Below are 21611 nucleotides of genomic sequence, written 5' to 3' on the forward strand. Positions count from 1 at the left end.
TTTTTGTTGGGAATTATTACGGACTGTACAGTAATTGAGACTAAATTTATTTTAAATTTAATAACAGCAGCAAGATTACTAATAGGACAATACTGGAAGAAAAAAGAAGTACCTACAATAGAAGAATGGATATTGAAAGTTGCCAATTTGGCTGAGATGGCGAAGATATCAGCCTTTTTGAAAGATAATACGCAAGAAAGATACTTAAAGGAATGGAAAAAATGGATTGACTATATTCAAAGTAGATATCAGACTAAGAGTTATCAGACTGTTTTTGAATGATTATGATGTATTATTTTTTATTGTTTTCGGGGGAAGTTAGGAATTGATGATTGTAGGGGTATAATTAAGTTGGGACGAAATTGTTTTTAGCATATGTTTGTTTTATTTTTAACTATACCTTGTGCTCGTTCTGGGAAGTCGAGGGGGGAGGGAGGTTGTTAAGGGAGGGGGGAGGGGAGGTGGGGGAAAGGGGGAAAAAATTTTTTCTGTAAAACTTTTTGAATAAAAAAAACAACAACCAAAAACCTCCAATATTGGACCCCCCCCCCCCAAAAAAGATTCCTTGGAATTACTTTATGACAGAATTTTTATAAATGAATAATATGGAGATAATCATTTCTCTCTGATGTTGAACAGGAATGGCTCGCTGATATCCAGTGGCTATAAATTTCAGATCAGATACATTATGCATTAGGGAATACAATGATGCATTCCAAATTTTGATACACTCTTCATAGTTGCTGAAATAAGTTTGGTTTAATATTTTCTTAAGTAATTGTTATTTAACTAATGGAAATGAAAGTTGAAAAGTGACCAAATTCATTTTCTTGATGAATCAGTTATCAGATCAGAATTTGGTGTAACTTGCAGAACCCTCATTCATGAAATGTAGGACTTCTAAAATAGCATCTGGTTGAAGTTTGCTTGGTGACAAAATTGTAACTTATAATGTATGCCTAACCCTAACCTTAGGGATTTTCACTGTCCTGTGAAGGGAAAAGCCTTGTGGCATGTATTTTGGTTTCTGTTATCAACTATCACTGCTACATCATAACCTTATTGTAGCATACATGTGTACATAAACATAGGTAAAGGTAAAAGTTTCCCTTGCATATACATGCTAGCCGTTTCCGACTCTAGTGGGCAGTGCTCCTCTCCGTTTCAAAGACGAAGAGCCAGCACTGTCCGAAGACATCTCTGTGGTCAGCATGACTCAATGCCAAAGGCACACAGAATGCTGTTACCTTCCCACCAAAGGTATTCCCTATTTCTCTACTTGCATTTTTTACATGCTTTTGATCTGCTAGGTGGGCAGAAGCTGGGACAAGTAATGGGAGCTCACCCCATTACGCGGCACTAGGGATCTGAACCGCTGAACTGCTGACCTTTCAATCGATAAGCTCAGCTTCTTAGCCACTGAGCCACCGCATCCCTTCGTACATAAACATACCATCGTGCTATTCCATTTTATATTATGCAGAATGAAAGAAATGAGTAAGTTAGGGACCTACAGATAATAGTTTCACTACTTAATGTAACCTTGATCAATTAAGGCATTTGTGTAATTTTTAAAGTAAGATAGAAAAGCTGCACCCTAGGTTACTATCTTCATTTGTACCATGTACAGTATTTCCTTTTAGCACTAAGAACTGTTCTGGTTAATTCTGCAACGTTTTGACCACTATGCCATAAATTCAGCCAAAGCCCTGCTTTCAAGGTTATCCTAATTTATGCAAGCTAAAACCTCTAATATAGAGACCACCTTGCAAACCAGCATACTGTTGCCCATATCCCCTGACCTAGGACTATATACATATGTAGGATGCTTCATTGCATCTTTTTTCAGACTTTTTGGAAAGGTGTTACATAAAACTTTGTGATAGCCAGTTTCCATTGAAAAATTAATGAAATGTATATTTTCCTAATTATTGAGAAGGAGTCATGGATCAAGTCTAACTTCTGCTCGGTACAGGGAACAAAATAAATAAAAGTATTCTGAACAACAACAACAAAATATTCTGAAGAGATCCTCCACAAAATAAGCACTTAATATATTATGTGAGAAAATATTCCTTGTTAATAGTAAAATCCATTTGTTATCAGAAACAGGTTTAAGAAAATGATTGGTCAACTTATAGGCAATAGTTTAAATATATGTTCCTCACTACCTGCCTAGAAAAAAGTACTGTTCACAAAGGCAAAGGCAAGATTTATTCAATTTTTTTTCACCATCAACCATTGGGCTACTCTCTTTTATTTAATGAGCATACATAGATGATATCGACTGAACTTGCATTTAACAACGTCAAGCGGATACAGCATGAAAGGTTCAGAAATGTTCCCTTTAAGTTGAGTGGATAACATGAATTTTCTTCCATGTTTTGCTTAGGACAAATATTTCTCTTTAGCATTTGTTCAGTCTACCTCTTTGAGGTCAGTATCACCTGCAATGGATATTATACTCTAATTTGCACCTGGGTAGTAAGCTGCTATGCATTTTTGATTCCAGAAACAGAACTCTCCTATCAGTTGCTAAGAATGATACAAGTGGATATATGATGTCAGTTTAGAAAGGGTCCCTCAATTTGCAAATACCTGCCAGGAACACAGAATGAAATATGAAGGGTATTATGTAAAAATTACCTTTCACTCACCCGGACCCAAATATTTATGACATGATAGAACAGACAAATTGGTCAATTAATGATCAACTGGCAAATCAATTTCAATGGGAAACTGCTTTCCATCTATTAGATAAGCATTATACTTAATTAGCAAGCAGTTTTGTAAATATATTACCTCATTACAGATTTAGATCATGAGATGGATTCAGGTTTTAATTTTATTAGGTAAGAGACCATAAAATATTACTTTAACATTAGACTATCTAATTTCAGGTAACACACCATGTTGTCTTATGTGTAGAGTGATATATCCATCAGTATAATGGAAATGATACATGAAACGAAGCACATATCACATCACAGACTATCCCCACCCGACTTCCACCCACTTTGTTCCATTAAATGCAATGGATTGGTCTATGGAAGCAAAAGCAAAACTAAAAAAAAATATTTTTTTTTTGCTCAGTTAGGCTCTTGCACCCTAGGAAGGCATATCCTAGCTTTGCATTCTTCTTCTGCTACTGTTTTAAAAACAGTATAATTGCATTTACCCCTACCTCTTTCTTAATTGATCTCAACTCTTCTAAAACCTGCCTCATATCTATTTCCTGCAGTTTATTAACAGTACCCATAATTTGCTAAAGTAGCAATGATTTCTCTAAGAGTGTGAAATTGTCAAGGGCTTGGCATTTCCAGGTCCTGGAATTTCCGGGCATTTCCAGGTCCATCAGCATATATCTCATAGTGTAAGCCTTTTATTCCCTGTATGTTTGGTTTCCAGCAATTGATTTAGGTTTGGTGTCCAAAGGGTTTCTGCAAACCCATTCAGAGGTTGGTTGTCTTCTTTCAAGTAAAAGTTAATAGCTGTACATTTGCTGCTGCTGTTCAGGTTGAACTTGCTGTTGTCCTGTCTGTTGGGATGGCTGGGCCTGACTCTGTAAGACATCAGTTTGAGGCACTGCCCTCCATGTTAAGGGATGCTGTTCTGATATTTGGCTCCCTAGTGGAGCAATGGAGTTCACCAGAGTTGTTAGGTTTATAAAATGAGCTACTGATGGGGGGTTGGTTGCCTCAGGCTGTGACTGTATCTGGATATCATTTTGGCGGTTGCCATGCAACATGGCAGAACCAGTAACTGTATCGAATGTCACTGTGAGAATAGAATTGTCTAGCTGCAATTGGCGTTCAGGTGTGGCAAGGTGACCTACAGCCACAGGTTGTAGATTTGTAAATTGGGTTCCAGCAGCTGTAGTAATCGGAGTAACACTAATATTGGTCAAACCAACAGAGCTAGAAGGAGCTGACACATTTGGATCTCCAAGGGCCACCACCACCTGAAAAAAGAAGGACGAAAATTAGCACTGACAGGGCTGAAATTATCAAGGTGGTTATTAGAATTGGAAATATAAGCCATATTATATGACAGAATAGAATAATTTAATCTAGTGCTGAACCAAAAAATTGGATAAATGTGATTATGACTGATCTTAATCCTCACATTAAGGGCTAAAGGCATTACTGAATACTTAATATGCTTCATGCTAGTAAAATGAAAATTTAAAACAAATTTCCTTGGGAAGTATTGATCATGTAAGCAATTCATAAATAGACTCAGTCAGTCAGGTTATGATTAAAATATGAAGCAAAATTCATGCTAATGCTAATATATTGAAACAGGATCATCTTCCTATTTCACAAATTCTCTTCTGTCTGTAGCTGAAGTTTAAACATTTTCTCATCCAAAATGATCTGATTATTTCTGAGTCAATGGTAATTTTATAAGTATTACATAAAATTATAATTATGCTGTAAGACAATATGGCATTAGCTTTAATTAACCGTGTTAACAGTTAAGTGTAAGTGTTACAGAATGTATTAACACATCATATAAAGCCTCAATTTGACTTGTTTAATTTTGGATTCCTTTATTTTATGAAACCAGCACTATTTTTAATTTAATTTAAGAAAATTTATATGACAACCCTACTCACAGTGACTCTGGGTGGTTTACAAAAATAAAACTATGATTCAAAAGTCAATAAACCCCAATCCCAGTGGTAACAATCAGACCAACTACTTGATGGACTCCATATCAACCTGGAGTCCCCAGGTCTGTTGGCAGAACCACATCTTCAGGGCTTTTCAAAAGCGTGTCAAAGTGAGGACCAATCTTATTTCTTCAGGGATGATGTTCTGCAGGGAGGGAGCCATCATGGAGAAGGTTCTGCTTGATTCCAGTAGATGGGTTTGCTTAACATTCCCTGCCTCCCTGTTGTGGTCAGTCAGATATGATTGGGAAAACTTGATCTTTCAAATAATCTGGCCCCAGGCCATGTAGGGCTTTAAAGGTGACAATCAGCACCTTTAATTGGACATAGAAGCAAATTACAGACAAATGACTGGATTCATTTCAGTTGAATATCAGTATTGGGCTGAGTGTTAGGGAGATAGATAGATAGATAGATAGATAGATAGATAGATAGATAGATAGATAGATAGATAGATAGATAGATAGATAATTTAAATATTTATAAATTGCCTCTCCAACACTCAGCCCAATACTGATATCCGAAATGAATCGTCATTTGTCTGTAAAGAAGAATGAAAATTGCTCACAGCAAGACACTGATATTCTGGCTCTCCTCCCCCAACATCATGATAGAAGCAATGCAGTCTAAAACTGACTAGTGAGAGAATGTCTGTGGCAACAGAATTACAGAAATCTTCCATTTCAATACATAAGTAACTAGTTGAGCAGAATATCAAATCCAGTATGTGGCTTACTGCATTTGAGAGTGACATTTGAGAGTGACTATTTTGATTATTTTCTCCTTCCTTTCTTTTACTTATAAGCATATTTACAAATCCATTTGTAAATTCTTAAACATCATTGTGTAAATGCTACGTGTTAACATATTTGATACAAGTCTCATATTTTTTAGTTTCTATCCCATTTTTTGGTTTGCAAGTGGCACTTGCCTGTTGAAGGCTTTGCACTGCTGAATTAGTTTCATCTCCTACATTTCCTGTAAATTCCACTTCTTTTTCTGTATATTCAGTGAAGGCAGAATCTTCAGGAAGTTGTGTTTCCTCTTCTTCCCCAGGTTTGTGCTTCTGTTTATGCCCTCGTTTATGAGCCTTTGTATGCTTCCCTTCTGGTAATTCACTTTGTTCCAGAGCTAGATCTGGCTATAGGAAGACATTTTGATGAAATTCAGTATCACCATTCTCATTTACAGCACTTTATTTCAATAAATGAACTTCATGATAAACTCTAATTTGAAATGGGAAGATTAGAAAATTATAAGTAATTTTGATTCTACTTGTTTAGGTCTCAACCAAGACATTGCCCATACTAAAATAGCACAAAAGTTTTTACTAAATTGTATTCTGGCTAACTACCCCTGCTATAAATTATCATAGTGTTCAGCTATCTTATATATATTTGAGACTGAATAGAAATAGCTATTAAACATAATTATAGAACTTTAATAGAAAGAGAGCCAATATGATGTAGTAGCTAAAGAGATGGATTAGAACCCAGCTTCAAGTCCCTCCTCAGTCACAGTCATAGAGCCTCACTGAGGGACTTTGGGCTGTTCAGTTTTTCCAGCCCAGCCTACCTTCCAGGGTGGTGGTAGTTGTGGGGGAAATTTGGAGGGAGTGTTATGACTGTCGCCTTGAACTCCCGCAGGGAAGGCGGAGTATAAATCTAAGAAATAAATAAAAATATCACAAACGACACCTCTTGCATTTCCTACCCTTATGTTTAGATTTTTTGTTTAAATTAGCATTTATTTAGCTGCTAACCAAGGGAAATATTTAATGCAGATGGTAAATATGCTCTAATCCATGAAGTAACAGAACGCTGCTGAGCTTTAAAGTGTAACAGATTTATGGTTTTCTTGTGACTGAACTCCATATGTATCTAATCAAAGAAGTGCCTAAGATGTCTCTCATCTAAAACTGGAGAAGTATGAGAGTCCATATCTCTAGAAATTTCAGATCCATTGACCTTAATTTAGATACATATGCTGCATCAATATACAGGTATTCTTATTCAACGAATGGTAAAATGTATGACACCAAATGTATGCCTAGTATAAAAGAAATAAATTTTGTTTTTGCTACTGAGTTTGTAAAATCTCTATCCATAGGATAAAAATCTGTATTCTGAAAAGGTTTCCTGATTAAGCTCCTGAGAACCCCCAAGCATGCATGCTTGGATAATTCTTTTTGCAAGCTATGGGCTTTTTCTTTATTATACAATATGAAAACATGTGATTGAACACAGCATCTAATCTGACCACACGTGAACCTTACCTGTACAATTCCTATAGATGAAGCATCAACAGTTGTGGTCTCTGACAGCTCCAAGTCATCAATCCTAACTGAAAGAACCTGAAAATAAAACATAACCAAATAACCAAAGCAACATTATTTTGCAGTTATGTAGAAAGGATAGTCACTCAGTAAGAAAGAATGCTGTGGAGACACAGGAAAGATAGAAAAAAAAGGACCAAGTCTGTTTTTCGACTGAAACCAACAGCCATGATTTCTTCTTTGTTCTAACATTAACAGCCATTCCATTGTCCTGTAGCAAAGACAGAGAGAAGGAAGGGTCTTTCCACTGATTAACACAGTGACTTTTTGAGGTCCTTTCCTCTCTGAATTGTTTTCTTCCAAACTGGCTATAGAACTATAAGTAATGCTTTTGCATCTTGTTGCATCTTTTGGTCCCAACCTATGAATGAAGGTTGTAAAAATGCAAAATAATTTTAAATACCAGAATATTTAGACAAAGGAGTCCTAAACACTATATTAGGAAAAGATGAGTTTCTATTTTAACTTGCTAATGTTAGGAATTAGTGCTTTCTATTTCTCCCAAATTAAAAACCATGGTCCCTGTGGTCTTTAACTATGGGCAGAGTACACTGCATTATCGAGATGAGAAGCATCTTAATAAGCACCACATAAAAACAAGTGAGTTATTGCAGGGCTTTCCAACCTTGGCAACTTTGCCACTTGTGGACTTGGGAGACTTTATACTGGCTGAGGAATTCTGGGAGTTGAAGTTCACAAGTGGTAAAGTTGCCAAGGTTGAAGAGACCCGAGTTATTGGATAGCTATTAGTGCCCCAGAACAAGAGTCTATATTTCTTATGTGTCTCAGAGGAAGTCAACAAAAAATCTGACTTGTTAATCTACCACTATACTCACCTCTGGGTGTTTTCTTCTCATGTGACGACTCATTGAAGCTCTAGTAGAAACTTTTGTCCCACAGAGTTGACAATTCTGAGCTTCTACTTTATCATGAGTCAGCTGGATATGCTTTTGAAGCATGTAATCTGTTACATACTTTTTATCACACACTGAGCATGTCCATTGCTTCCCCACTATTAGTAAAACAAAACATTTTTTATTAATATGTAATCACACTTCTTAATACTCAATTTCTGAGGACTTTAATTTTAGCACTGTTTAATGAGTTTATGGTGAAAAAATGGAACAGGGAACCTCTGTGAACTATTCTGAATTATAAATCCTAGCAGCTTCAGTTTAGTATGGCACTGATTAGTTATCTTGGGAATATTAATTTAACACCATCTGGAAGACTGCGGGTTCCTCATTTTTGGAGCAGAACAGCTTCCTCAACTTGGCATTTGCCTGATGTTTGGGGGCTAAACTTGCAGGAATCCTATAAAGAACAATCAACAGCAAAGCAGAACATTGTAATACAATACTTCTCAGAAGTATCAGTTCAGGGAAGAAGGAATGTAGGCATTATAGAAAATACATTACAATAATGTGTGAAGCAGGCAGTTATTTATTAATTGATTAATATAGAATTAAAAAAGGCAGAACAATGTAAGTGATGAGGAAGGCCTATTTTTATTTTAGGATTAATATTCTAACATTTACCTGTGTGAATTAGTTTATGGGTTTCCATTGTGTTCCTCTCACTAAAGGTCTTCCCGCAGAGTTCACACATGAAATCTTTGATCCCTGCTAATTAGAAACCATGGTAAGTACCAAAACAATGTTTCTTACAGAGCTGTACATCAAATATAAAATTGTACGTAACAACAATATGCCTTTCTTTAGCATTAAAAGAATCCAACAGAAATAAGAGTTCTGGAAAAAAAGATTGTTTGGGACCCGGGATAAGCTGCTCTCAATACCATACCGATGACAGCTTGCTTTTGCTTGTTTATTGGTTTATTAGACTGAAGTGGCAATGTTGAATTTAGCATGATTAAGGACAACAAACCCAAAGTTCAACTTTGTAAGGTATGATTTCTGCTGATAAGTAGTCTGTCTTTTTAGACTGGATCTCTTTCTACAAAGAAAGAACAGACCATGTTCTGTTGGCAGGGGAGAAAATCTTGGGTGGGGGTGGGGGGAGGATTCTCTTACTTGTTTCAAAAATCCAAATATCCTTCAGCTTTTTGTAATCAGTTCTTCCATTTATGTTACCAAGCCTTTTTTTACTTCTTTCAATCTACTCTCTGGAGTTTAGCAAATATGCTAAAATGTATTGCTTTAAACTGGCTTTTATTGTTTTTGTTGTTTGTTGTGTTTTGGTGTGAATATATTATGTATATTTCAGTGCATCACTTTACTGATGTTCTAGTGGAAAGTAAAAATATTTATTTCCAGAAAGATAAAATATGTTAGGTAAAATTAAATTTGGTAAAGAATGTTAACCATGATCTTTACTCACTCTCTCTCCCTCTCTCTCTCTGTAGCCATGTCAAAAATATAGCAGTTCAAACTCTTTGGACATTTCCTAAAAACAACTGTCTGTGTATACAGTTGTACTATTTACTCCTGAAGATACCTGGAGTATAATTGCCATAAAAATGAACTGATATCATTTTAATTTAAAGCCCAACAACTTCCAGGCAATTTGACTCATTCTCTGCAGGGTCCACGAAACACCTATCAATGGGGCTCACCTGTGTGCCTTTTATAATGTTTAAGCATGTTGACTTTCTGTGCAAATTTCCGATGGCATTCCATACATTCGTACTCCTTTATCCCTTTATGCAGCTTCATGTGGTGTCGCAATGCATGCTTTGTTTTCATTCCTGCAAGGAATAAACTCTATGCTAAAACATGGCGGGCAAGCCATATTAAGCTCATTTGGTTATATTTTATTTATTGTTACATTTATATATTGCCTTCCTCCAAGAGCTCAGGGTAGCCTACATAGCACCCTCTCCTCCAGTTTTTCCCCAGAACAATCCTGGGAAGTAGGTTAGGCTAAGAATAAGTGACTGTCCTGAAGTTATCTCCCGAGATTCTACAGTTGAGGTTGGATTTGACCCTAGGCTTCCCTGATCAAACACTTTAACCACTATACCCTACTGTGTCTCTTCATTCAAAAACATGCAAGAGAAACAGCAGTTAGACTTATCTCTATCCTTGGGCCACCTGGTCTTAATCTATTTCCTCTTCTAAATAGTGTGGGACTGCTGATCTTCTGAAGGCAAAAAGGTATTCCATAATATGCAATTGCTGTTCTCATTCACTGCAGCTGAAGCTGGCAAGAAAGAGACCTTCAGAGCAATATTCATGGGATACATGTAATTTATAGCACTCTGTAACCCAATGCAGCCAAAATCGGAGTCTGAAGACACAAACTAATCTATTTTACAATGTTTTACAAAAGTGATTTTAACCCAGAGTTACTTTGTAAGTATTAACAGCCAACAAGGCTCCTGATGCAGTTGCCTTTCTACAGAAAATGGGATGTGGCATTTTGCTGGCTGTGATAATGTATTTTCTAAAGGTAAAGGTAAAGGTTCCCCTCGCACATACGTGCTAGTCATTGCCGACTCTAAGGGGACTCTAAGGTCATTTCCGTTTCAAAACCGAAGAGCCAGCGCTGTCCGAAGACGTCTCTGTGGTCATGTAGCTGGCATGACTCAACGCCAAAGGTGCACGGAACGCTGTTATCTTCCCACCAAAGGTGGTCCCTATTTTTTCTACTTGCATTTTTATGTGCTTTCGAAACTGCTAGGTTGGCAGAAGCTGGGACAAGTAACGGGAGCTCACCCCATTATATGGCAGCACTAGGGATTCGAACCATTGAGCTGCCGACCTTTTGATTGACAAGCTCAACGTCCTAGCCCCTGAGCCACCATGTCCCTCTGTATTTTCTAACCTATCTGTAAATTGTTGAGTGGGAACTTCAACTCTCCTGATTTCCTGTTTGTAGAGATATACATATATCCCTCTGACAGTTCCCCAACTTTTCCAGTGTCAAAGATTAAATTAGGACTTTCAGTGGGCTGATTTCTAGGAAAGAATGTGCAGGGGGCACTTAAGGACCTCTGTTAGTACCACAAATTTCTTTCCTTTTGTAGCACCATTCAAAGATGTACCAAGTGACTGGTTACTCAAGATGATCTTGACTGCTGAAACTGTAAGATCCATGTAAGCTCATTATACAGTATGTATATAAGCATGACAAATGCTTTTATGTCTCTTCAATGTATGACTCCAAGTGGCTTATAACATAACACACAATAGACATAATACATTACAAACAGATTTTTAAAAATCTCAATTATCAGATTTGCTAAGAAAAATAGGAGTAGTAAATACCGTATTTTTCAGAGTATAAGACGCACCTCCCCCCCTCCGCAAAAAAGAGGGTGAAAATCTGGGTGCGTTTTATACTCCGAATGTAGCCCCGCCCAGCCTCTCAAACGGAGGTTTCAGAGACTGAAAAAAGCCTCTGAAACTGAAATGGAGTTTCAGAAAAAAATCCTCTGAAACAGAGGTTTGAGGCTGAAAATAAAAACAAGCTGCAGAGCTCACAACCAACGAACCTTTTTCTAAAATTCCCCTCTGAGAACAGCTGATTGGGGGTATTCCAGGAGGCCGATCCACCCGCCAATCAGCTTCTTATTTTCCTCCCCAAAAACGAAGGTGCGTCTTATCGCCAGTGTGTCTTATAGTCCAAAAAATACGGTACTACTGTACTGGAGTGAATTCAAAATAAGTATAATTACAATGCCTCAAGCAGTTTAATTTATGTTGTACCACGGAGAGCACTAAAAAGGGTGAGAATGGGCTAGAGTCATCCTTTTGCCCAGAGCATCAAAAACATAACAATCCCCTCTTGCTCTGGGACTGTCATGGCCAAGGTGAGAGGGACGTTGCTGTTTTGTTGAGGTTTCATGAAAATCAGATGGACACTGCAACAGATGCTGGTGATTTAGCCAATCTGGAGATGTGGTAAGCAATGCCTTTTGTATATTTCACTGATATGGACACTGAAGGCCCTTCAACTGGATTCATCCTAACTATTTCAATGGTTCTAATTATAATTTTGCCATTTTACACCAGTTGGAGGTACTTTTTCACCTGGCCCAAGTCCAATTTTAGGATTAGTGGTACTGCTGTTCAGTCTAGTTAGATGACCAGATGATTCATAATGAGGCTATGCTCTATGCTGAGTCCTGTTTTGTAAGTGAGCTGCCCATACTTTTAGACTGGCATTTATGGCCATCTTCTATTCTTCCTGAGTGGCATTTCTGTGTCAGACTGACTGGGACTAACCACCAGCACAGGATTTAAATTATCTTATTGGGCATCATTACACACAAGTGGGTTCTGCTAGTCTGATCCTGAAACAGGAGAGGGAGCTATCTGCAATCTGCAGTAGAGACAGGTCAGTGAGAACATGTCCAAAACTATAATAATCATGGCCTGCAAACTTGCCAGTTTTATAAGGGACAGTCTTTTGAATACTATGATTCTCTTCCTATTTTGGGAGTTTGTTCCTGGAACAGGAACAGCTTCCTTTCTTGTATGTCTACAATGACATTAATTGTTATGATTAATAGCTGGCACATACCTCATATCAGCTTTCTTAAGTGGCTATCTAACTCTGCCTAATGCTAAGGCCAACTCTGTGGCTGAGATTCCATTAAGAGCAGACCTGAATCAAGAATGCATCAATATCAGCAGGTATAATATCTTACTCCATTTCAGAATCAATAAGAATGTGCTTAGGACACTACATAGAAACCCAACAGAAATGAAGCAGGATATCACACTATAAGATCACATTTTCATTTAAAATTAAATGCTCGATTTTAGTATTTTGTGAAAAAAAAAATTAAATAGCCATGGAAATACATATTTTCATGTCTTACAGATAAGATACCGTACCTTTACCACATTCTGCACATAGATATTCTCGGATGTTATCATGGACTCTCATGTGTTCTTTTAACATGTCCTTCCTTGCAAATGACTTGCCACATTGTTCACAAGCATGACTTTTCACCCCTTCACAAAAAAATCATATTTTTTAATTTCTTTAATAATAAAAAGAAAACCAACAAAAATGTCCCCTTAAATTAAAAAAAACCAAAATCCTTCCTATTCCCCCAGAAAAAAGATTGAAAAAAATTATGTGAAATAAGGCAGAGGCAAATACAAGGAAATCTAAGTATCCTTTATTTAGTTACAGAACTGAACACAAGAAAGAATTTTAAGGTGTGGCAAGATACAAGTGAAAGTAAAAGAATACTTGTTATGAGAGGGGGAGGAAGGAGAGATTAAAAAATACAGTATCAGAATGACTAAAGCAAATAATAAGATATTTTAAAATGTTGAATATACTAAGTTTGAGGGCAGAAAAATGACTACCACAGGTTTCTATTCTGGATGGAATCCAGATGGCATATCCAACTAAAACAGGAGTTAGAGAAGGGAAAGCCAATTCTATTCCGTTGTCCAGCTACAGCAGTTTTTCCTCTGGACCAGGGGTCTGCAAACTTGGCTCTTTTAAGACTTGTGGACTTCAACTTGTGGACTTGTGGACTTCAACTCCCAGAGTTCCTCAGCCAGCTCTTAAAAGAGCCAAATTTGCAGACCCCTGCTCTGGACTGTTGTGAACCACCCACCCACCCACACGTACACTCCACCTTGCAAGGATGACTTGAACAGAACAAAAGCAACAAATGTGGACATTACCACTTTAAAATAAAATATTCAGCAAAGACTGAACTGCCCCCTTTTATAATTTGCATGAGCTTTGTCTAATGTATAAATATCCTTCTAATCCATACCAGCAAAATGTAGGTATTTGGAAGAGTTTCAATTTTTTAAAAAATCAATACTCATTGGCTTTTCCCAACTATAGGATTTATTTATAGAATTATAGATTTATTTATTTATATTTATCAGAAAGAAGAAATAGAATGAGTTTACCTGTATGAATAAGTTTATGTCGTTCTAAATTTCCTATGCTGTTAAAAATTCTTCCACAGATTTCACACGGATGAATATATCTAAAATGGGAAATAAGGATCATCTTCTAAGATTTTTTAAGGATAATTTTTTATTTGAAAATAAATATTGGTAAGACCTGATTATAACTATACCATGGCTATAACTATACCACTTGGAACTGTGCATTTCAGTAAATTTCCCTATCTAGCTCAGCCTTCTTTAACATATTATTTAAAGGGACCTCAATTCCCATATTTTCCACCACATGTCCTTTGGGAGTTCTAACACCACTACATCTAGCAAGATGTTGACATGAAAAGGGCTGGCTTGGCACTCTCAAAATATAGTTCCTCCATGGATTCCTGCCCTGGAAGTGTCTGCTGCTGTTTCTCATTCTTTTTTCCTTCCCTGCACAGAGATATTTTCCAAGGCTATTTTTGAGGCATACTCTAGTCACAATGTCTTGACAGAATCAAATGAAGAAGCATTTTCAAATTTATTTTGCTGCTATTGTTTTTTAATGCCTTCTAGTCAATGTTGACTCTGAATTAGTCCCTGCAGTTTTCTTGGCAAGCTTTGAGAAGTGGCTTGCCATAGCTTGTTTTTTTAGGACTGAGAGAGAGTGGCTGGCTCAATGGCAGCCAGTTGGCTTCCTGCTTAAGGATGGACTAGGACTCACAGTCTCCTGGTTTTTGGTCTGTTGCCTTAACCACTACACCAAACTGGCTCTCCTATTGATAAGACTACCTTTCAAACAATATCCTCTTCTGTGACAAGGAAACTGATGCTAACAGGACAGCACATTTGCAAAATTCTTTTTGAGCGATAAATAAATAACTTTCAGTAAAAATAAAACCGGGCCAGTTTTACAGTCCCTTACTTTAGCTTGCTGAAGTTTCACCATTAAGTTTATGAAACTACTTGCATGCAACACTCACCCAAGCAAAGCTGTTAAAGAGTGCATTTAATTTAGCTCTATTAGATTTTTTTTTTTTTTGCTTACTTTTGCACATTGGGGTCTGGTAAGTTCTCCCGATGTATGACCATATGAGCATGGTAAGTTGCCTTCAAAGCAAAGCGCCTGTTGCAGATGCTACAACCATAACCTTTCTCTTTGTGAATTTCCATGATGTGTTTCAAGTACTCTTTACCTCGGCCAAATGTTAACTGAAAAATGAAACAGCAGTGAATGCACAACACTGAAGGAGATATGTATCATTTAACAGCTATGAATATTAATAACTATGATAAAAAAACACTCTAATGTCTAAATTGTTTAGTTTGTTTTTTGTGTTGTTGCAAAAAATTTTCCACAAAAATACATATTAAAAATATTGCAGAAAGTATAATGGATATGAAATAATATATGTAAATAGTCTGCTCTTAATCACCATTCATTTGATGGCCATTCAAAGTTATGATGGCCCTAAACAAATGGTAGTCATGACCAGTCCTCAAACTTATGGCTGTTGCAATGACAATACGATCATGCAACATTTTGTCTAACAACAACTTTGTTTAGTGACAGAAATTCTGGTCCCAATTAGAGACATTAAATGAAGACTATATTTAAGAGTGGATTGCTGTTGATTTGTGAACATGCCTTTTTAAAATAATGCATTTTTAGTAATATAGTTGACATTTGGTTTAAACTATTCACAATCTATTTATATTTGAAAAACAATTTAGAGTTCTGTTAGAGAACCTATGATCTACACTAAGAGTGTTTACTGGCCAAATCTGTTGTCCTGCCACCAGATACAAAGATTTCAATAATATCTTAATTCAACGATGACAATACATGTATAAAAATTTCTTGTTTACAGTACATCTTTTTATTTCAATTGAGGCAAAATGTATCCTTTTTGCATCCTATCATTACTGAAAAGCAAAAGCTTGCATGTGCAAGAAATCTATGTGTTCAATAAAACATACCGTAGAGACCTCTGGATCAGGAAATATGTTGGAATATTTTTTCACTATCTTCAACATTTTTCATGGCACTTTCAGCCAATCCCACCCCAAAATGTTGAAAGGAGTAAAACTACCTGGCACCTTTTGCAGCTATACTTGTGGGGCTCAGAATCTACACTTCCATCTGAGTTGTCATCATTTTCTTCTGAAGAGATTCCAATTTTGCCAATAAATTCTTCTCTCTGATGGTCATCCATTATTGCTATGTCCTGTATAGAGGATAGTTCAAATGAAATGTCTTATCCAACTCAAAAAGAAGCTGATGCTACTGTAATTACTCTGTGATGTTTTCATAAAACCTCTGAAAAAACAGCTTACATGTTTTGTTGCATCATATATTTTTCTCCTGTTGCTAAGCTTCTCTCCGATGTTAAATTATAGTTATCCTAGGGAAAGCAGATTATTTGGGCCCTTTTTAATCATGGTTTAGGCCTGGTTTGGGGATGGAGACAGCTTGGTCATTCTCCTGGATGACCTGTCTCAGGACCTGGATGAGATAATCCTTAGATCTCTCATTGACTTTTATACAGATTGACTATGGTATCTTTTTGGATCCCCTGCAAGGGTTGGGAGTTGGAGCTATTTTCTTTAGTGGGAGATTCTGGGCCAATCTGTATTGGTGGGAGAGTAAAGATTGGCCTATTAGTTCCTGACTTGTGAGATGCGGCAGGATCAGTCTTATTTTTTTAAAATTTGAATTTATATCCCACCCTTCTCCGAAGACTCTCCCCAGATTTTCAACATAAACTGGGATAGGTAAATAAATAAACAAACATCTGTATCAAGCTGCTGGGACATGTCATGCGATCTTTTGGAGTGTGGTATCATCAATATGTTGATGATACTCAGCTGTGCATCCTCACCCTGGGCCATGGGGGAGATCATGTTCTCTCTTTCCTGGTGCTTGGAGGCTGTCAGGGTCTGGATGGGAGAGAACAGACTGAAGTTGAACCCTAGCAAGTTAGAATTTGTGCTGATACATCAGCATCCTAGTCTCCAGCTGGACTAAAGTAGTGTGCTCTATTTGGGTTGCAGCTGGTTCAAAATGCAGTAGTCCACATGCTTTCATATTACAAGCACAGAACACCAGTTTTGCAGATTCTACATTGGTTGCCAATGGAAGGTGCTGACTTTGACCTATAAAGTCCTTCCTAGTTGGGCGTCTTCAGGCTAGCCTTCTCCAACCCACTTCAGACCAACCAATTATATCTAGCAGGGAGAAACTACTGCAAGTCTCACACTTTCAGTAGGATTGGAGGCTAAAGCAAAGAGACAGTTTTTCTGTTGCAGTGTGATTACTGTGTAACAGTTTTCTGTGGAGTTCTGGTTTGATGGTTTTTATAAGCTTCTAAAAACTACTTTTGGGAGGAACCTTCTCCCAATTTGCAATTTCATCTGTGGTTAAACAGTTCAGGCACTGGTCATTCAAGCATTCCCACTTTCAAGGTTTCCTCAGTATTTCTGAGGAAATTCTTCCTACTCCTGCTGAGCTTCAGCCTTGCATAAAACTATTACACACAGCTAAATATTGTACCTTAAAATGAACATGAATATGATCTCTCAGAACATCGACTCTGAAAAATTTACGGCCACAAATCTCACATGTATATTTCTTATCTCCGTGGGTCAAAAGATGCTTATTCATATTACTCCTGCACGAAAAAATCTGGAGACAAAAAATATTGATAAAAATTATTCACATTTTCTCAATTCATTTCAATGATTTCATTTATACATTGTTACCAAAAATTCAGCAGAACTGATTTAATAAAATCTATCTCCTTATTTATCTTAAATACAATACAAATAGTAATAACTCAAAACATACACTAATGGGTTTTATCAAAACAAACTATTGTGATGTGACATTGGTACTACAAGCACTACACCTACTAGCAATAAGGCACTACACTTCAGGATCACCTGTAGTTTCTGGACAGTCTTTACAGGTGACCCCAAAGAGATAATGGAAGGTAGACTCCTTGGGTGCTCTGCTGTGAGGTACCATAAATCTTGCTCCTTTCCCTGCTACTATTTAATATTACATGCAGCAACTGACAACCAAGAGCAAAGAATGAATAGATGATACTCTGCTGTTTATCACCATCCTGGGCTAAGACGTAGGGTAGTTAATCCTTGATGCTCAGAAGCTGTTGGGATCTGATGGAGAAACAGGCCTAAGATTAATCTCAGGAATATGGGAGTGGCTTTGGAAACAATGTGGGAGATAGTCTAAATCTATACCTTAGATCTCGAAGAGGTAGAACTCAGTGGTGAAATCTGAACCGGTTTACTACCGGTTCGGTTGCTGTACATGCACTCTGTGTGCCAAATGCGTGCTGCACACGCATGCACAGTACACATCACGCACCAAATGCGAGGTGCGCGCACATGCAGTGCACGCCAAAAGGAAGGTAAATAGAGCAGTGTACACGGGGGTGATCAGCTGAGGCGCGCGTCGTCGGAGCCTTTTTTTAACCTTTTAAAAGCACTTTTTACTACCTATTCAGCCAAATAGGTAGTAAAAAAATGCTTTACAAAAGTATTTAAAAAAAAGGCTCCGATGATCACAGCTGAGGCGCACGACTTCAGAGGATAATTAGAATTATAGAAAAAACAATTACTACCAACCTGCCTTCCATTGAGGACCTGTATACTGCACGAGTCAAAAAGAGGACTGTGAAAATATTTACAGACCCTTCACATCCTGGACATAAACTGTTTCAACTCCTACCCTCAAAACGACGCTACAGAGCACTGCACACCAGAACAACTAGACACAAGAACAGTTTTTTCCCGAAGGCATCACTCTGCTAAACAAATAATTCCCTCAACACTGTCAAACTATTTACTGAACCTGCACTACTATTAATCTTCTCATCATTCCCATCACCAATCTCTTTCCACTTATGACTGTATGACTGTAACTTTGTTGCTTGCATCCTTACGATTCATATTGATATTGTTTCCCGATTGCTTATTTGTACTCTAAAACTATCATTAAGTGAACCTTATGATTCTTGATGAACGTATCTTTTCTTTTATGTACACTGAGAGCATATGCGCCAAGACAAATTCCTTGTGTGTCCAATCAGTCTTGGCGAATAAAAAATTCTATTCTATTCTAATAGGTTGTAAATGCTTTAAAAAAAGGCTCTGACGATCACGCGGCTCAGCTGTAATCATCAGAGCCTTTTTAATCTTTTAAAAGCATTCTTTTACAATCTATTCAGCCAAATAGGTTGTAAAATAATGCTTACCACTCACCACCATTGCTACCAGATCAGCTGATCCAGTCCAAACCGGGAGCATTTCACCCCTGGTAGAACTCCCTCAGATGGAGATAGTTTGCAATCCGGGAGTTCTTGGACACATGGCTCAGACTAGAATAGTAGGTGGAATCTAAGGCCAAGAGGCTCTTGCACAACTACATCTGGTGTACCAGTTGTGACCAATCCTAGAAGAAAAGATTTTGCTTATGGTAAATTGTCACCTCATGTTTTGTTTTCTGCAACTTGCTTTATTAGTTAAAAGTTGTTTCAGCATGTGGCAGCCCAGGAAGTAAAGGATGAACCGAGGTTTGCCTATGTGACACCTTAACTATAGGAACTGCATGGTTGCCAATGAATTTCTGTGTACAATTCAAGATTTTAAGTTTTAACCTTTAAAAGCCTATACAGCTCAATGCCTGGATGATTCATGAGTTACTTCTCTAAACCGAATCTGCCTGTCCAATAAGATGAAGCAGAGAAAACACTTTAAAGGTCTTCTTGGTAATGGCGTCACTTCTTTGGAATAATTTTTAAATTTCTGAAGAACTCTCAAAGCCCTTCTCTTCAGTAGGGCATTTGGAGAAGAGAAAAGAGTGTCGATCTCTTCCCCAAAGTCTCTTCTATCATTTTGACTATGACTCTCAAAAGGCAAAAAATCTGAGGGAGCCTACTCAGTATAAAATTGGCAGTCAGACATTCCAGATATCCCAGAATAGCTTTTCAAATGTTTTATACTTCACGTCTAACCGCTGCACAAACATTTTTGCAATGGATGATGAGTGATATTCTCCAAAACACCTGGACAACACCTGGACAACAAGTTGAGGGAGTTGGCCAAGGTAACACAATTTGGTCTAGTTTTTTAAAATATCAGACTAGAAACTTTTGGAGCCATGAGTTCTAGTTCCATCTTAGGCATGAAAACTGACCTAATGACTCTCTCAGCCCAATTCACATCACAGGGCTGTTGTTGTGGGAAAAATAGGAGGAAGGAGTATACATTCATCACTTTGAGTTATTTATAAAAATAATAAAAGCAGGATAATAAAAAACAATAATTAACTTGTCTGAAGTATGCACTAAACCCATGGATTCATTGGTTATGCTGTTTAGCAGGATTTTTGTCCAGTTGTCATATGGCTTTTAATGATCATAAATACTGAATCAGTGTATTTATTTATTTATTTATTTATTTAATTTATTTAATCGTATTTATATACCGCCCTATCTCCCAAGGGACTCAGTGTAACAAAGCTGTTGTACTCCCTTGCATGAACATATCTCTAAAATCTACCCACCCACTCACAAACACACACACAAACACACACACACACTAATTATGGTCAATGGGAAATCCTACCTTTCCACACACTGGGCATCTGGAAGGTTCTTTCTTGTAGCGAACCATATTCTCTGCATTGTGCTCAAATTCTTCTCTTTTAACCCGTCTCACTCCTTAAAGTAACAATTCCCACCAAGAGAAGAACACAGAACCATGATTTCTACTTTTCTCTTTAACAGTCTATATATTACTAATGTGATCCAAACAATAAAAGGCATAACAATAACAAAATAACGCACTCTACATAATTGATTTAGCTGTGCTAATTCACAGCTAAACTAGACTGAGAAATAAAGCCTTACCCAAGACTATGTGCTGAAATGACATGGTTTAATTTTTGTCTGTCGCACACAATTCTGACTCTATTCACTGCAGTGCATTGGTTCAATTCCTATAGAACTTCCTAGCTCAACAGAAGCTATTATCTTCCTGATTTGAACACAACTTCCAGCAACTTTATCCAAAGAAGCCAGTGGTAAGAGATTATAAACTGCAGTTCTTCATTTGTTGGAGGAGAATCAATTGCCCACCTTGATCTGGATTGTCATTACTCTATATATTAGGACAACAAATTACTTGCACAATTACTCATGTACTGAAAAACACTCTTGGCTAAAGCAAGGATTACACCTTTATTATAGAAGCTAAAATAGTAATAAACACTTAAATCATTCTGAAAATTTATTATCAGATTTTCTGTTTTCCCCTTTTGGTTATAACTTTCAGAATAAGTAGAAGATAATAATCTAAGCTTTTACCCAGGAGAACAAATTGTAAACAATATGTTGTAAACAAGGGTTATGTCCATATCAAATCCTTTTAAAGTGCAACTTTAATTGGTTTATTTCAAACACTGATTTCAGCAGAAAAGTAGCTCCCTTCTGACTTAATTTCACAGTCACTTGTTATACAGCAATACAAAAAACTATATAGGGACTTTTCCAGCATGGGAGAACATGATGTGATTCCCAAGACACACCCAGAATGGCTATAGAAATAATGTGTAACAGAAGCAAAATGGTGCCTTGTAATAAGCATTTTGCTCCTTTCTGTTAGCATTCAAAAAATTATTGTACTCTGGCTTTAATGGCAAGAAAAGAAAAAACTTGTTTCCAGACATCTAAGATATATTTTAGTTGCC

At 37.1% G+C, this 21611-nt stretch overlaps 1 protein-coding gene across 7 annotated transcripts in view; it reads right to left on the reverse strand.

Annotated features, from left to right (window-relative positions):
- Positions 1-571: 571 nt before the first annotated feature.
- PRDM15 (PR/SET domain 15) overlaps positions 572-21611 on the reverse strand; it is a 48177-nt gene continuing 27137 nt past the window's right edge. For 3 of the 7 annotated variants that reach the window (XM_058185511.1, XM_058185508.1, XM_058185512.1), the window contains exons 13-24: positions 20489-20583; positions 17391-17522; positions 15931-16065; positions 14886-15049; positions 13862-13941; positions 12815-12934; positions 9586-9717; positions 8549-8635; positions 7847-8022; positions 6951-7028; positions 5607-5816; positions 573-3961 (exon numbers count right to left, since the gene is read on the reverse strand). In XM_058185511.1, coding sequence (XP_058041494.1) covers positions 3485-3961; positions 5607-5816; positions 6951-7028; positions 7847-8022; positions 8549-8635; positions 9586-9717; positions 12815-12934; positions 13862-13941; positions 14886-15049; positions 15931-16065; positions 17391-17522; positions 20489-20583 — 1886 coding nt within the window. In that variant the 3' untranslated portion in view covers positions 573-3484. Of the gene's footprint in view, positions 3962-5606; positions 5817-5860; positions 6340-6950; positions 7029-7846; positions 8023-8548; positions 8636-9585; positions 9718-12814; positions 12935-13861; positions 13942-14885; positions 15050-15930; positions 16066-17390; positions 17523-20488; positions 20584-21611 lie in introns of those variants that run through there. The other 4 variants (XM_058185510.1, XM_058185509.1, XM_058185513.1 and 1 more) reach the window with 4 other exon arrangements.

This window comes from Ahaetulla prasina, chromosome 5, assembly GCF_028640845.1.
Source record: "Ahaetulla prasina isolate Xishuangbanna chromosome 5, ASM2864084v1, whole genome shotgun sequence".
Lineage (NCBI taxonomy): Eukaryota > Metazoa > Chordata > Lepidosauria > Squamata > Colubridae > Ahaetulla > Ahaetulla prasina.